The 17,598-nt window shown below is 39.0% G+C and overlaps 1 protein-coding gene across 10 annotated transcripts in view; it reads right to left on the reverse strand.

Annotated features, from left to right (window-relative positions):
• The window catches only part of NLGN1 (neuroligin 1), a 477,276-nt gene that overhangs the window by 265,969 nt on the left and 193,709 nt on the right, over positions 1 to 17,598 (reverse strand). Inside the window, exon 1 of one of the 10 annotated variants that reach the window (XM_061452528.1) lies at positions 14,362 to 14,443. The exons of the other annotated variants lie outside the window; for them this stretch is intronic. Coding sequence (XP_061308512.1) covers positions 14,362 to 14,386 — 25 coding nt within the window. The 5' untranslated portion in view covers positions 14,387 to 14,443. Of the gene's footprint in view, positions 1 to 14,361; positions 14,444 to 17,598 lie in introns of those variants that run through there. 10 annotated transcript variants of the gene reach the window in all.

Consider the following 17,598-nt stretch of genomic DNA (forward strand, 5'->3'; position numbering starts at 1 on the left):
TTTCTCGCCTGTGGAAAAGGTATGCAAAGCTATGTGGTTACTAAAACACTTCACTGAAAGATCAAGAAAAATCAAGAACATAAATTTAAGTAGGAAAAAACTGAAAGAAATATTTGCATCACTTCACAGTAGTCATCCATAAAGCAGTGAAAAATTGCTGTGGTAAAGAGAAGCAGGAGCACTTCAATGAGGAGAGGGGCTGGAGACACCTGAGCCTCAGATGCAGCCCACATACACCACAGGCAAAGCACAGCCACCATTTCAGGGCCCACTGAGGGAAAAGGGCTCCAGCCTCCCCAGGTCACAGTGCAGCACCAGGACTACCTGTGAGGAGTCAGTTCAGGTTCAGGGAAATTTTACATCACCTTAGAGTAACTGGAAATCTTTAATCTGCATACAATCCACCTCCCAGCAGGAGGACACGTAATCCCCCAGATCACTGACAAGATGTACAAATTGGGAGAGTATTAGTACTTACAGAAAATGCAAGGCCATTGAGAGGTTAAATGAGGAACTGATAATCAAAAGCAGAACTCATACTGTGGGTGTCACTGTGCAATGAAACAAATTATCAATGGATGTGAAAAACAAAGTGATCAGTTGTCTTTAGACTAATGCCAGAAGTCCATACAAAAATAAGATAAATATTTAAAAGCTTCCATTTGAGGAGAAATTAGACAAAAATCAGAATTATCAAATGTGGTGGGAGGATTCATGACTGGAGTGTTTGAAGCCTCCAAATACATTCAGTCAGGAAGAACAGCACGCCTTGCTAGGGCTGAGGAGACAAAGTGTTACTGCTTCCAATTATTCACACATCAGACATCCATACCCTGGAATGGATTAAAGTCCTATCTGACAGCAGTAATCATTAGCATTTATTACAGTGTACCATATTACATCAAAGAGCAAGATTTAACATGTATGATAGAGAGAAGAAAAATGCATTATCCAATGTGACATCAGTCTGGAGGACATATGCTAGTTATCTTATGCTGCCGTTACTAAAGTATTTCTAAAGAAGGTGTAAATGATCACAGCCTGGTTACACTGGGTGTGTACAGACACAGCTCATGCCCAAGACACATCCATAAATGCAAATGATAAGAGGACTTGTTAATTGTTCCAGAAAAAAAAACAAAACATCAAGAAAGAGGCATAAAAATTATTATTAAGTACTTCTGTTTATATCTGTAAAACCAGAAGGTATGTGGATTTGCTACACAGTTAATTTAACAAGTTTTATTCCTACATTAATTAAAGAAAACCAGTCATCTACTAATGGCGGATTTTAAAAATGAGCAAGACCTTTCAATGCGTTTTTCTACAGGAATTAGCTGATATCTAGTACATCTTGTAGATGCAAGAAACAAATTTCTGGAATTCCTACTGTAGAAATTTTAGAACACTATTAAAAGACACTCTTCGGGTAAAAATTGTGAAGTGCAAATCCAATGAATTCTGTGCCTGCAACTCATTAGTATGATATTGATGCTGAGCAAAACAGCAAGCAGCTGCCAAGCGAGCAAAGAAATAAGGAACTGGAAGAAAAAAAATTCTTGTCATTCACCTTGGTTTTATAAACATGTTTTTAAGCCTTCTCTAAAAAAATTTGCCATCAGCTTTAGTTGACAAAAAATTCTCTCTGCGAGACATTTAACTTTGAGGCACAAAATGTTCTAATAAAAAAAATAGCACTACATAGAAGTGGCACATTTAAATGTCCTAAATGCGCACATTACTATGCTAGGCTGACAACTCTTAAAGTTATTGTTAGATATTCATTGCTCACTAGAGGTACTGCTACTAGGGGTCTTTGAACATCTGTTCTTGGCCCTATGCAATCTCATAGTACTTCTACCAGTAATTTAGGGAAAGCATATGGTCATATAGCTTAATATACAACGTTTTGCAGAGTTATGAATACAAAAAGCCTTTACACAGGGGAATCCTGATTGGAGTCTTCTATGCTGGAAAGCTCTGAAAAGGCCATATAAAGGGGTAATCAACTCAACATTTTCTGTGAAAGCTAACATAGATCCTGGTTCCATAAACAAATATCAAGAAGGCACAGCTAAAAGGTATGTTTGTATGAAATTGTAATGACTATATTCCTCAAGTAGTCTCCAGTTCTTGAACAGGTACTTAAAAAGAGTTTTTTAAAAATATGGAGAGGGTTCAAAAAAAAAAAAAATTGACTATATAATGCTCATATTCTAGTTAGGTTCCTTCCCCTTCTCCAAATGAAAAAGTTCTTTCTAGAAACTGCCAAAATGTCTTTTCCAAAGGAAAAAAAAAATAATTCTTAACTCTGAGACAATTCTAAAGAGCAAATATTTTGCCTTTGAAATACACCTCATTGCACCAGATGGTGTGTATATATATATATTCTTAAATGTTCCTGTGGATGAATACTCCCACATATTCCTTACAATAGCACCTTCATCACTGTTCAAATCATCCAGACGTACTCAAAGGCACACAATTGCAAACTTGGTCATGCAAAAGAGTAGCAAAGTGGAGTAATCAGGAACAAAGCATGCCATTCAACTGGGTAAAACTCTTGTGCTTAACATCCCTAGTAGCACAGGCACTATTTAGTAATTTTACTAAGACCTAGCAACCATACAAAAATCTATCTTACCAAATATATATCTGTTCAGTATCTCTGTCAGCAACATGGACAGTGGGATTGAGTGCACCCTCAGCAAGTTTGCTGATGACACTAAGCTGTCTGGTGCAGTCCTCACACTGGAGGAGAAGAATGTCATCCAGAAGGACCTGGACAGGCTTGAGAGGTGGGTCACTGCAAACCTCGTGAAGTTCAACAAGGCCAAGTGCAGGGACCTGAACCAGGGTCAGGGCAATCCCAAATACAAAATACAGGGAGCAGCCCTGAGGAGAGTGACTTGAGGGTGTTGATGAGAAGCTCAACATGAGCCAACTGTAGCCTGGGCTGCGACACCAGCAGCATTATCAGCAGGTCAATGGAGGGGATTCTCCCCCTCTAATCTGCTGTCACGAGACCCCACCTGCAGTAGTGCATTCAGCTCTGGGGCTCAAACACAAACATGTGGAACTGTTGGTGTGAGTCCGGAGGAGGGCCACAGAGACACTCAAAGGGCTGGAGCACCTCTCCTATGAAGACAGGCTGAATGAGTAGGGTTTGTTCAGCCTGGTGAAGAGAAGGCTCCTGACAGATCTTACAGTCTGCTTCCATTGCCTAAAGGAAGCCAACAAGAAACCTGGGGAGGGACTTTCCACATGGGCATGTAATGACAGGACAAGGGGGAATGACTTGAAGCTGAAAGAGGGGATATTTAGATTCGATTAGGAATAAATTCTTCACTGTGAGGGTGGTGAGGCACTAGAACAGGTTGCCCAGGGAAGCTGTGGCTGCCTGATCCCTGGCATTGTTCAAGGCTCGGTTGGTCGGGGCTTTGAGCAACCTGATTTAATGGAAGGTGGCCTTGCCTGTGGCAGGGGGTTGGAACTATATGATCTTTAAGGTCTCTTCTAACCCAAACCATTCTATGATTCTATGAAATATAGGGAAGTTTTAAAGTTGTACATACTTATCCAACAGACTGGAAAGACTCCTAGCTACTTCATGCTTTATTAATATGTTCAATGCACCAATTTTCTTAAGGAAAGCTCTGGGCCACCCACAGCTTCACTGCCACATCTCTACTGTAGATTGTGCTTCAGTTACCACTTGTGCAGGTGTAATACTGATGACCTTACTGTATGGTTTTCAACACAATAGAATTATAAGCCTTATGGTCAGATTTTCAGCTGATGTCAATGAAGCTCTATTATTCTGCATGGAACTATACTGATTTCTCAGCAGAAAAATCTTGACCCATCTCTTCCACTCAGCAACAATGCCAAGTTTAATCTTTTTCTTCTAGTCTGTCTCTACATCGTCCCCTGAAGTTTCTGCAATAGAATGTTTTGCTGGTATGGTAAATCCTCCATTGTATCAACCCTACTTGAATTTTTTTCTTACCCATTTGTAAGCCTTAGTGTAAAAGCTATCTTAGAATGAACATGTCTTTGCTGTAAATTATGCTTAAAAATTAAAACTAAACCTCAGACAGCAACTCCACAGAGACCTAAAATACTGACCTGAACTACAGTCAATACTACCTTCTTTCATAATTAGCCATGTTCTCAGCACAAAGGAATCAGTCAATTGCATACAAAGGTGTTGTCACATCATACCTGACAAACTTTGCAGTACGAATCCAGAAGAAATTTCTTCTAGGCCTCAAATGCCAGACTGCTACTCCTTAGTGATACAATTCAGGCCGCACAGGAACTAGGCAAACAGGTTCACTGCTCTCAGTACCGATGACCGGTGCTTTACGATTTAAGCAGATTATTCATCTCACAGCATAATACCTCCAAGACACTGCCTCTTAAATGCAGATAAATGCATCAAATCCACACAGAGAACCGAGTGTATGAGCTCTAGCACACAGAACTCTCTACAATTCTGACACATCCACTAGAATTGGATAAAAAATGACAATAAAGGAGAAAAAGTCCAATATTTTTTGTTCCTCAAATACTCTGTTGCAATGGTAGAGAAAAAAGTCAGGTAGCTGGTTATAGCTTTTCAGATTCTCAGGAAGAATTTTCTGCTGCCTGGAGTACTGCCATGAGATTAATTTAGTAGGAATCAGCTGAAAAATAGGAATTAATAACAGAAACTGTCATATTTAAATTTTTACCAGTCATACCTTATTTCTATAAATTCATTGCTACAAACATATACTAAATAATAAAGGACCATCATCAGGAAAAAAAAAAAGTCATGACTATGCATTTTTCTTTTCAGTAACTTCTCAAAGATCCGGATACAATCTCTACTTTCATCTCTTGTCTAGTTTCTGCTGCAACAGTAATGCTTTTTCAAAACTCTCAAGGTTTTCTACTTAACTAGGAAAGGACGTAGAAAAGCACTGCATCACAGAATGCAAAACAACAAAAAGAGCATTAAATTTGTTATTCCTTTAAGAAGGCTGCTGAGTAATAATGCTGGTTAAATTATGCAAGGAACACTATTCTCCCACAGACACACATTTAATATCTGCTAAGATTTGGTGTATTACATACTCGTAAGGAAAATGTGAACATTCTTTGATAAGATTTCTTCGTAAAAATGCTCCTGGAGATAGTAACAGTTCCATAGAGAAGAATTTAGTGGCAGATAATTTTTTCATATATATAGATAGCATCGGTATTAAAATGGAAATCAAGTACATAAAAACAAACAAAAAAAACCCAAAACAAACAAAAAAACAAACCAAACACCACCACCCCCAAACAAACACAAAAAAAAACAAAACCAAACAAAAACACCAAAAAAAACCCACTTGGAATGTATAGTTCCTTTTAAAGTCCAAACTCCCAGCCTAAAAGGAGTAGTCCTCCCTTGTGCAGCACTTTTCAGAAAAGGTGCTGCCTGCCTTCATTCTGCATCAAATCAATTTTTTGCTTTTTCATCCATGGCACTTCTACCATGATGCAAAGCATTTTTGCTGAAGCCTTTCATATAGAATCATAGAATAGTTAGGGCTGGAAAGGACCTCAAGATCATCTAGTTCCAACCCCCCCTGACATGGGCAGGGACACCTCACACTAAACCATCTCACCCAAGGCTTCGTCCAACCTGGCTCTGAACACCACCAGGGATGGAGCATTCACAACTTCCTTGGGCAAGCTATTCCAGTGCCTCATCACCATAAAAGAATTTCTTCCTTATATCCAGTCTAAACTTGCCCTGTTTAAATTTGAACTCATTACCCCTTGTCCTATCACTACAGCCCCTAATGAAGAGTCCATCCCCAGCAACCCTATAGCCCCCCTTCAGGTACTGGAAGGCTGCTATGAGGTCTCCACACAGCCTTCTCTTCTCCAGGCTGAACAGCCCCAACTTCCTCAGCCTGTCTTCATACAGGAGGTGCTCCAGTCCCCTGATCATCCTCATGGCCCTCCTCTGGAGTTGTCCCAACAGTTCCATGTCCTTTTTATGTTGAGGACACCAGAACTGCACACAAAACTCCAAGTGAGGTCTCACCTCCTTCGACCTGCTGGTCACTCTCCTTTTGATGCAGCCCAGGATACGGTTGGCTTTCTGGGCTGTGAGCGCACACTGAAGCCGGCTCATGTTCATTTTCTTATTGACCAACACCCCCAAGTCCTTCTCCACAGGGCTGCTCTGAATCTCTTCTCTGCCCAACCTGTAGCTGTGCCTGGGATTGCCCCAACCCATGTGTTGGACCCTGCACTCAGCTTGGTTGAACTTCATAAGGTTGGCATTGGCCCACCTCTCAAGCATGTCAAGGTCCCTCTGGATGGCATCCCTTCCATCCAGCATATCAAGCAAACCACATAGCTTGGTGTCATTAGCAAACTTGCTGAGGGCGCACTCAATCCCACTGTCCATGTCACTGACAAAGATGTTTAACAAGACCAGCCCCAACACCGATCCCTGAGGGACACCACTCGTTACTGGTCTCCAGCTGGACATTGAGCCATTAACCACAACTCTTTGCGTGCAGCCATCCAGCCAGTTCTTTATCCACCAAGTGGTCCACCTATCAAGTTGATGTCTCTCCAATTTAGAGACAAGGATGTCGTGTGGGACAGCGTCAAATGCTTTGCACAAGTCCAGGTAGATGACATCAACTGCTCTACCCCTGTCCATCAGTTCTGTAGCCCCATCATAGAAGGCCATCAAATTGGTCAGGCAGGATTTCCTCTTAGTGAAGCCATGCTGGCTGTCACCAAGCACCTTGTTGTCTTTCATGTGCCTTAGCATGCCTTCCAGGAGAATCTGCTCCAAGATTTTGCCAGGCACAGAGGTGAGACTGACTGGTCTGTAATCCCCCGGGTCACCCATTTTCCCCTTCTTGAAAATGGGGGTTATATTCCCCTTTTTCTAGTTGTCGGGAACTTCACCTGACTGCCATGATTTTTCAAATATGATGGACAGTGGCTCAGCAACTTCATTCGCCGGCTCCTTCAGTACCCATAGATGGATTTCATCAGGTCCCATGGACTTGTGCACATTCAAGTTCTTAAGATGGTCTCGAACCAGATCCTCTGCTACAGTGGGCCCAAGGTCTTCATTCTCACAGTCCCTACATCTGCCTTCCAAGACGGGTGGTGTGGTCAGAGCCTTTGCCAGTGAAGACCAAGGCAAAGAAGTCATTCAGAACCTCAGCCTTCTCCAAATCCGTGGTAACCAGTTCTCCTGATAGCTTCCGGAGAGGGCCCACGTTATCCCTAGTCTATCTTTTTTTCTCAATGTAACTACAGAATCCCTTCCTGTTATCTTTATAATTTTATATATAATATTATATATAATTTTATATATATTAGATAGATGTTCAGTGCACAGCACTCTCTTCCCATCCAAACAGAAATGCTGAGCTATGGCAGCTTGAAGCAGAATTTCTATTTAGTTGTTTATTTTTCCTCAGTGACAGAATGTATTTTGGTTTGGAGTGTCGTCTTCTGTCTCCCCAAGATGTGCAACACATACATCTTGCATCTTAATAGAGGAATATTCACTGAACAGTCTAAAGAACAAAGCTGTGTAAATCTGAACTAAAAGACTGTGAAGCTTTACTGATGGTCCAGATAAGTATCTTTTCTCTGCATGTGAGTTGAGGCCTTTTTGGCTCTTCAAAGGACCCCACACAAACTTTACCAATATTTCATAGAGACCCAAGTGACTTTTAATGATACTTAGTTTGGATACTCTCATCAGTCTTAAGAGACAGAATTCTTAAATATTCTACCCATTCCCAGAGGCATACAATGTAAAACAGTGTATTGGTCAATGAAAACTCTGATCTTAGAAAATTTAATGGCAAGATAAAAACAAGCCATGGGTATTCTGCTATGAACGGCAACACAGAACAGGAAAGCTTACACAGCTTTTGGAGAAGAAGAGCACAGTAAAATTAAAGAAGAAGAAAGAGGAAGCGAGGGTTTCTAGAGACCATGCTGGGGTTGAATCACACCGATAATTTATTAGAAAAGAATGGGGTGGGAAGGGGAACAGCAAAGGAAATCACAGAAAAAAAATGCAGAAAAAAATGGCAAACTTCCACTGACTTTAACAGGCGACCATTCAACCCAAGCAAGCTGAACAAACCCTTTAGACTGAACTTACATCCCTGCTGGAGCAGTTACTAAAAAAAAAAACAAAAAAACAAACCAAAAGAAAAACAAAAGAATAAAAAATAAATAATAATAAAAAATATACTTTTCATGAGAAGAAAACTCAATTTTGCTCCTATTTATTAAACACTAACAACATGATTTACAACACACTTGAATAAATAACAACAGCTAGACAACCACACAGAGCAGGACTCAGTTAATCACTATTAGTAGTAAATACTGAGAAAAATATTAAGTATAACACTATTAGTAGAGTAGGGCTGATGCAAACAGAAAATATAGCAAGCTGTGAAGTGTTAGTTGGGTAATACTGATGCAAGTAAAGACACCGTACAAATTGAAAAGATGGACAAGGAGAATTACTTTGTAAGAAAAGATGCTAGCACACTGAAATGAGTATCTGATACAGTATTCCTTGAAATCAGTAGATGTTTTCAGCATGGTATAAATCCAGAACTAGATAGTAAGAGCAGCAATGAACATACAAAAAAAAAAAAAAAAAAGTGCGATATTAAGAGAAGAATCTGTTTTCATTTATAATGCAAGTTTTCTTTTTACAAGATAAAGATCCCAAGGAAGAATAAGGCAAGCTAACTATTTCTGATCTGCACCAAACTCTGAAATTATTGACAAGTAATTGTTCCTTATTGAAACCAAAATATTCACTACTAAATGCTAAAAATTAAATCACCATGTATGACAGGGTTTCATTATCCTGAAATTATGCTCACACATGTGCACAATAAAAATGGAAGTTGTACGCAGAAAGAATCGGAAAAGGGTTAGGACAAGACTATTTTGATTGCATTTTAACATAAAAGATTAAAGGGCTTGAAAAATTTTACTTCCTTTCATGTAAAATAGTTAGCCCTTTTGCTTTCTTTCCAATATCTCAAAATGAGGAAGGCATACATCTGATACAGGTAGAAAATATGTTGTTGCATTTAAAAGAAATTAAAACATTCACCCAATTTTAATTAGCCCAATTATTTCTGTAAAAAATCTGTCTCATCCATGTGTGCAATGAGGGTTTTATATTAATGTACATCTGTCAAACAGTACAAGTCTAAACTGTGGAATATATCTGCATTTTTTTTAGGACTGCTGTAAAAAAAAAATAAAAAGGGAATTACTGAGGCATTCAAACATTGTGCATCGTGCTTTGTAATGTAATCTGTTTTTCTTAACACCTACACAGCTTATGTTCCTAGCTAGTACAGTTTAAAGAATAAATATGAACCCAGGATATCAACTTCCAAAGAAATACTTGGAAGAAGCTATTAGCAGATTTGGATTTTGCTATTTCAGAACATGATAGTCAAGCTCAAGTTTTTACTTCTTGAGATACTTAAACCAGCTGAAAGACTTTTGTTGTTGTTTCTACAGTTCATATCTAAATGTCCAATACAGCTACTGTACCTGCAGACTTTCATAAAGGAGTTAAGAGCTATTAAAACATACAGGATAGACGACATTTTGTTCTGGAAACAAAAATGCCTGTTGCACTGACTATATCCATGATGATCCTAAAAATATGCAAACCAAAAAGAATCAGAGAGAGTGGTGGCATGCAAGCTGATGAACCTTTATATTCCAGGGAACTGCCATGTGGGAATGTGCTTAATTTGGAAAGAACAGCAAGCTTTTCAAACCATTTTGTGTTTCACTGTCTTAAAACTGCACAGAATCACAAAACATTTCTGAGATGCAAAGGGAGATCATGGTCAGCAAAGCAACAAAATCACATCTGTGATTTCACATTCTCAAATGGAACAACATAGATGAGGATGTGCAGCATGACTAATTCATTGCCTCAGTATCACCCACAAGAAACATGAAGCAGTAATTTGAATGCTGTTGAACAGAACTTAACCTTGGGGAACTACGTATCAGGGGAAGAATGGGCTGGGAGAGGAAGGAGAGAGGGGGGAGGGAAAGGGAAAAGGGGAAAGAAAGAAGGGGGAAAGGGGGAACAAATAGCCAGGTGGTGAACTTCAGTCAAGAATTTCCTAAATAAGGAGAGTATTGTCTGCTTTGCCATTCTGAGAGAACTGGAAGGCTGAGTTCCTGAATTCAATTCTCACAACTTTAGGCTCTCATATAAGTGGGATGCATTTCTCCCAAGTAAGTGGAGTGTAGTGAGTATTTATGGTCCTCTTCATTTAACTTTGGTTTGCAACAACTCTGAGCAGTATGCTTATGAATTAAGCACCAGTCTTTCCCCAAATGGGAAAAGTGAATTTTAAATGAACTGACTTATTACAGATAGTTTATGCAGACAAGTCACACATTCAGATAATAGCACTGCCAGAAAAAGAATTTTATGGGTCTTCTGGGATGCGGGGAGTAGGGATGAGTTTGTACAGGAACAGCAGCTGACTAAAACTGAACCCAAGGGGGACAGACACCATCCTGACTAGTGAAACACTAGCCTTCAGTCATCATTACTTTCAGTTCCAATACAATATGGACCTGAAAGACAAGTCAATTTATTCTGCATTTCCAAGTGCTCCAGTATTCCTCCCTGATGCTCAGTTAGGCACAGTTTCTGAGTTTACAGGAACATTTTCTACTATCTCCCACTGAGGACAGTTCTCCTCATTCTGAAGGGCAGCAACTTGCTCATAGCTAGGTGTGCTTTTGTCACCTTCCAATTGTTTAACATCACAGAGTATCTAAATCATCACTGGGAAGTCTGAGACCAAGAAGTCCATTCCAGAATATACCTACCTGTACAGGGGACAGACTTTCTCAAGGCTGACATGAACATTCACAGTACCTGAGCAATACTTCATATCTCACTACAGGATTTCTTCTGACATTCCTCTGAATGTACATTCAAAAACTCACACAAACCATACCAAAAGAAAAATAAGGAACAATGAAATTATCTTAATCCTTTAAAATCTCACCAAGTTTCTCTACAAAGAGAATCATGCCTCATGCAAGCTGGTCACACTCCTTTTCAGGAAAACACTTAAACTGTGTAGTGAGGAAGACAGTATACAAGTGCCCAAAATGAAGAGTATGGAATTGAGTAATACAATCTTCAACACCACTGGTTATCTCGTCTAGATCACATTATGTCTGCTAACATTGCAGAGTTTATAATCTTTGTAAAAGAATATTCCTAATAATTACATAGAAAATACCTGTTTTAAAAGGGGCTATATGTCTTCATATGGAACCACTGCATTACCTACATATCTATATTTAAATAAATAAACACAAGGAAAAAAGGATTTTACTAAAAAAAAAAAAACCCTGTACAATTTTCACTTGCACATTTAGAAAATTATTGTTTCCTTTTGGAAAGAATCAAAGAGAAGGAAGTCTGATCTGTGCAATAAATCTTGTTTCCTATCTTCTGCTATTTTATAGTAGATGCTATTCCTTTAAACTGTTTGCACCTTGCAGGCAATCCAAGGCTAATAAAACTGCTTTTATGCAACATGTCCAGTCTTTGTCTAATCAATTAAAAAAGTATTCTTTCTGCAAGCTCTCTCTCAATTCTTCAGTAAATACAAGTTATATACATTTTTTAGAATCACAATAGTGCTTTGACTGTAGGAAGATTTTTTATCTAAATTGAAATCAAGGAATAAAGTGTAATAGAGATGGACAAAGGCACTGCAAGCTCTAAAATCATGCTCAAGAAATATTTATGTAAAAAGTACTTGAATAAAGAGTCCTCTTGATTAATATAAATATCTACCAACATATTATAGCTAAGATGTGCATTTGACTAAAGCTATGTTTTAGAATACATAAACTATTAGCAGCTATGTTATTGGATTGGCTTGTAAGGCTAGAGTGTTAAATTGTTAAAGTTTGCAGCTTTTCTTTTCTGGGGCTGTCCTACAGGTGAAGAAGGTGTTCAGGAAGAAAACCAACAACAAAGCAACCAACTCTACACCAATAGCACAAGGTTATTCAGAGAAAGAACATAACTACCAGGTAGAATCAGACTATATGCCCAAGAAAGCAAAAACAAACAAGCAACATTTAATTACTCTTAAAATTTATACATCAAAACCAGAGCTGTATGTTGGGGACCTTGTCATGTCTGTGGCAGCACACAGAGCTTAAAGTACACTGTTGTAGTTAAACACTTTTATTTCTTCCTCACTATATGATGCTTCTCAATAACTCCAGTTCAGTGCATTTCACACACTGCAGAAGAAAGGAATGGAGGAGAAAAGATACATCACACAAAAGAAAAGTCAGATGGCAGCTGTGCCAACTTAGGGCAAGAAAAGAAAGTGATACAAAAATTTGAAGCAGGGAAATTCACGGATAAGGAAGAAATGGGGAGAGTAAAACTAGAATATGAACTAAATACAAAGAAGCAATGGAGAGAATAAATCCGTCTCTGTGGATAGGTGCAAGAAACAAAGAAGAATTTTTGAACAGAGGCAAAAGGTGGAAAACAGACAAAGAGCAGCTATAGGAATAAAGGAGCAGGCAGGACTGGGTAGAAGCAACAACTGAAATATAGGAGGATTTTGCAACGTTTCTTTGATACCAGTTCATGAACATGCAAAGCAGGAAATGATGAAACAAAACACTTCTCACACAGCTACATTTCTCTAGACCAGTGCTGCTTCCCTTGTATAGGCCAGTGCAAAAAGACAGCTTTTCTAGCATTGGAAAGCTATCTCAGGGAACTACAACTGGTCTTCCACTGCTGAAGGACAACAGCATTCAGAGAGGACAGCCACTCACAGCAGCGCTCTAACTAGTTGCTCCAAACTTGCTGCTATTTGCCTTTTCTAACATAGTACAGAGGTGACAAATCTTCTACGCCTGCTATCTCACTGCTCAGGTGTCATTCTGGACGCTGTATACTACCTACTGCTGGCTCACAAGTTTGTTCTCCTCAATTGATTGCATTCCCCAGTAGGACTACTTCACACAAGTGATAATCCTGTTTCTTGCAAAGACTGTATATTTTGTCTGCGAGATTATTCATTTCTTATCAGTTCCATGTAGAGAGCACTTTTATCAGTCACCTTGCACTGGGATAAAAAATATCATCTTGGCAGCTGAGCTAGTGAAAGAGTTAGAAGCACCACCTTAAAGGGTCAGCTTACTCTGAAGTTTCATCAGCTACCACAAAAAATATAGACCCAGCTAACTAATTCTGCAAGCTTGTGGCTCCATAAACACATGAAGCAAAAGATACAATTCCTTTGAAAAGGAAAGCAGGAAAGAAAATATTGGTGAATATAAAATTGTGCACCTCAGTCCTGGAAAAAGACTTTTATTAATTTTTTTATTGCTAGTGATACTTTTCACTGTTCTAGAAACTTTTTATAGGTCCATATAAGGATATAAGTAACACTTCAGAGTAAATTACACCAAGTTCAGCTAGTCGATGAAAGTACTTGGTAGCTTTGGCATCACAAAATAAAACTACATTGCTTAAGTATACTTTTGCTAGGGTAGGTTTTGTTTAATCTACAGTCCACAATAATGCAGTGAAGGGATGAGACTCATCAGAAGTAATTTAATAAGAAGTAATGTTACCCAGTGGGAAAAAATAAAATACAAGAAAGAAATTCAGGCTTTGCAATTGAAGCTGCAGTTCCATTGATTAACATCTGCTAAAATAAACCGCTGGACTGTAGACTTCCTCATTTATTGTCTTCCCCATGTTTTGGTTGCTAGGATATCCTTCTAAAGATACGTGGCAATTACTCATCTGAGAGTTGCAGGCAGGCAAAAGACAGAACAAGCAAAAAATCTTAATTAAAAATGATGATTAACAACCCAGAATGAATTATTTTTGTGCCTTTACTGAAAAGCTCTCAGAAAACCTTTGTAACCATTGACAGCAAAAGTATTATTCTGCCCCATTACCATAACAATTTCCCTGTCCCCCGATTAGACAAGGATGAGTATTTTCAGCAGATACAGTGTCTGGGAAGGCTTACAGGAACAGAGATGGAGTCACATTTTGCACAGATGGGCTCAGAAGCAATGAAAAGCTCAGGGCTGTTATTTTAGAGTACTAGAGCACAGGCATCCCTACAAATTTATGAAAACGTGTATGAATTCCCCTTTCTGCTCTCCATTCAGCACCATCCCTACTGTCATTAAACATTACTCCAGCTACCTCTGAGCAGTACTCATTGAACTACCAACACAAGCACCAACCTGCCCAGAAGCAGCATGCTCTCATCCAGCCTGCAACCAGGCTACAAACAGAGGCTTGCAACAGACAGACAAACCACCCCCTCTAATGCAAATCCACCTGTTTGTTCATTAACCCCTGGTCAGCTACACTTGCATCAACAGGCATCAGCTGGGCAAAATAGCTGTCAGCTGAGGGCACAGGCTGAAGATTATGATGCTCAGGTGGAAGTCAGGACCATTTAGGTTCTAGGAAGTTTATTCCTAGTGATGACAGGACAGGACAGGATAGAACAGCTTCAAATTCCTTGTCAGCTTTGCAGTGTATTTAGGTGGGAAAAAAAGTAATTTTTACTTGTGAACAGAGCACTGGAAATCACTGAAAAATGAAACCTTACAGAGCTATTACTTCAACACCACTTTTCCAATCAAACACTTTTTACACTAAAGCCAGTGAGTGACTTTAGAGAGAGCCTTAAGTAACCGAGGAAGCTTCCCACCCATATGCAACATGTTCTCCCAAACATGAGACGCCTTTCTTAAACAATCTTCTAAAAGACCCTTACAAGTATTTGTGTCCTTGGGTTCAAAGGAAGTTCTATAGTCTCCTGTGAGCCATATTGCCATTAAAAATTTTGCTGTGTTCAGCCATCTCAATATTCCAGGAGATTTTTATCTTGTTACTTCAGGGAAAATTGCCCATGAAAGCTCATTATTTAACACTATAAATTATCAAACAATATTTCCCTTACATTTTAACAGTTTGCATTTAGCTGTTGTGATGGAAAAGCCACCAGACTGCTGTGGAAACAATCCTTATCTGAAAGAGTTATCAACATCATTTTGGAAATTAAAAACTCTAAAATACAGATGCTGAGTCACAGCACAGATGCCCCGAGGTTTTCAGTTAGCAGCTGTAACATTTGGAGAAGAGCAACGCCTTCACTACCCAAAACCATGCAACATCAGCCATTTGCTGGGTGCTCTTTTCCTGTATCTGAACAAAAAAGTGTTTTCACGAACACAGTTGAAAATGACTTTTATTCGACCGCAAGCCATATCAATGTACTCACAAAACAAAAACTATAAGTTTTCAGACATGAGATCTAGACATACAGAAACACCTGCATTTCCATTCAGCCACTGAACATATATATATGTATGCGCATGTACATGCATACATGTGCATATGTGCTTGCACACCAAGGTGCCACAAGAAGTGAAAAAGGCTCACTGTTCTCTTCCACAGGATGCAATATTATTGCTTTGGTTGAGAGTATCTGAGAATAGAAGTGAGGTAAGGTCTGCAAGGATATTTTTATTAAAACAGGTAATGTGGTTGTGAGAAAAAAAAATGAGACATATATAAGCTTCTCTTTAGTTCTGGAATAGGAGCAGTAACCTTCAAGCAAAACATGATTAAGACAAATTGTTCACATTCAACCATGTTGTTTAAAGAATTCAGAAAAAGACATGTTCAGTATTCACAGAAAGGACTAAAACAAAATGATCAGGAATTTTTTCCAGCAGGACAGGGGGAAGAGGCAGGAAATCGTTGTCTCTGGAATACAAGGCATTAATGGAAATCGAAATTATAATGTGCAATAAAACCACTGTTGAGTCCCTGGTTTTAGTGTCCGATAGATGTGAATTATTCTCCTAACATAGTCTCTTGAAGGTATTTTGTAGACCTTCCCTAAGGAACTGTAAGAGGCTGGAAATGGAGTCTCTCTCTGTGTTTGGAAAAATATGATTTTCATATTTTTTTCACCAATTGTCTGTGTTTTCATTTTAATGTGCAGGGATTCTTCTCACCCACAGTTTCCCTGAGGACATTTGGTGCACTGGATGAAATATGCTGCAGTCTGAAATAGAGAGAGAAGCTATGAATTTTGATAGTTGTGCTGTGAGAACTATTTCTTACAGTCCTGGTGGAAATGCAATTGCAGATTTTATACTTGTTACTCTGTACGAGCTGGCTTCTCTTGGTCCTCTGCAAATTCGCTTGTAACAATGAGTGTAGCAAGCCTGTAATGCATTTGAAAGCTAAGAAGAGAAATTCTGGGAAAATATCATTCCAGGTACGGTGCTTCTTGCATAGACTGTCCTGTAAGAGTTTTCTTGGGTAAATATCCTTTTTGTCATGAAGCTGAGAACATGAATTTCGTCACAGTAAATGTGGCAGAGTCTGGCAGCGAGGCTACATAACAATGCACCTACATTCTCAAAACAGCACCCACCCCAACCACAGTCAGAGGCTTTGTTTTTGGTTCAATAGTACATTGTAATTTTCTCCCCACCTACTCCATGTTAATTTTTCCACAGGAAACTTGTATTTTGTATCACATTTTTTGATGTCCTGATCACTTTTAGTCCCTCCTGTGAATACTGACCACCTGTTTTCCTGAATTCTCTAAATGTGAGTCAATAACCTGTGGGACCCTTGAGAAGATCAAATACATTAATCTACGGACTTTTTGTAACTATTCGAACTGCAACATTTCCATGTTCGCAGAGTCATAGGTGGTTAATTTGGGACCCTTGATAACTGAAGATTCACATGAAAATAATCCAAAATAGCACTGACTGCTGGATTCTTGGTGCGTTCAGACAGATCTTAACCACAGTAATGATACTTTTCAAACCAAGACCTCAGTCCTACTGTCATCCATGGGTCACATGGATGTTAATATTTATGCATCGAACAACTCAGTGTGAGACTTCAAAAGAGAGTATGATGCACATCTCGGCAGGATTAGCCTCCCCTTTAGAGAGAACAATGAATTTGAGTGATTTCAAGACAAAGGATGGAGACAGACAATGGCAGAAAATATTGTCCACCATCACCCCCATCGATAGAGGAAGCAGGAGGAAAGGAAGCTCAAAGGCCGGTAGGGACTTCAAAGACTCATACAGGAAGCTTCTCCACTGTGAATTATTTCATAGGCAGGAGAAGGGCTTGAATAAACACAAGACTTGAACTTCTACTGAAAACTTAAACAAGTAATTTATGCCTTATTGAGTGTAGCTTGGGAATAGCAACGAAAAAGTAACTTAAAGGCACATTTAACCACAATATTCTTGTTCCGTCTATAAACCCCTTTTTAGAGTGAAATAAAAAAAAACATACCAATTTACAAGACTGAAATTTGAATTTACTTTTGAACACAGTGATGATAGTGGAAATTTCACCACTGATTTTAATGGAGCTGGCTTTCCATACTGTTCATTACAAAATAAAAGACCCAACCCTACTTTATT

The sequence above is a fragment of the Pezoporus flaviventris genome, unplaced genomic scaffold (assembly GCF_033815535.1).
Source record: "Pezoporus flaviventris isolate CSIRO_AGI_PZ_B2104156 unplaced genomic scaffold, CSIRO_AGI_Pfla_v1 ptg000013l, whole genome shotgun sequence".
Lineage (NCBI taxonomy): Eukaryota > Metazoa > Chordata > Aves > Psittaciformes > Psittacidae > Pezoporus > Pezoporus flaviventris.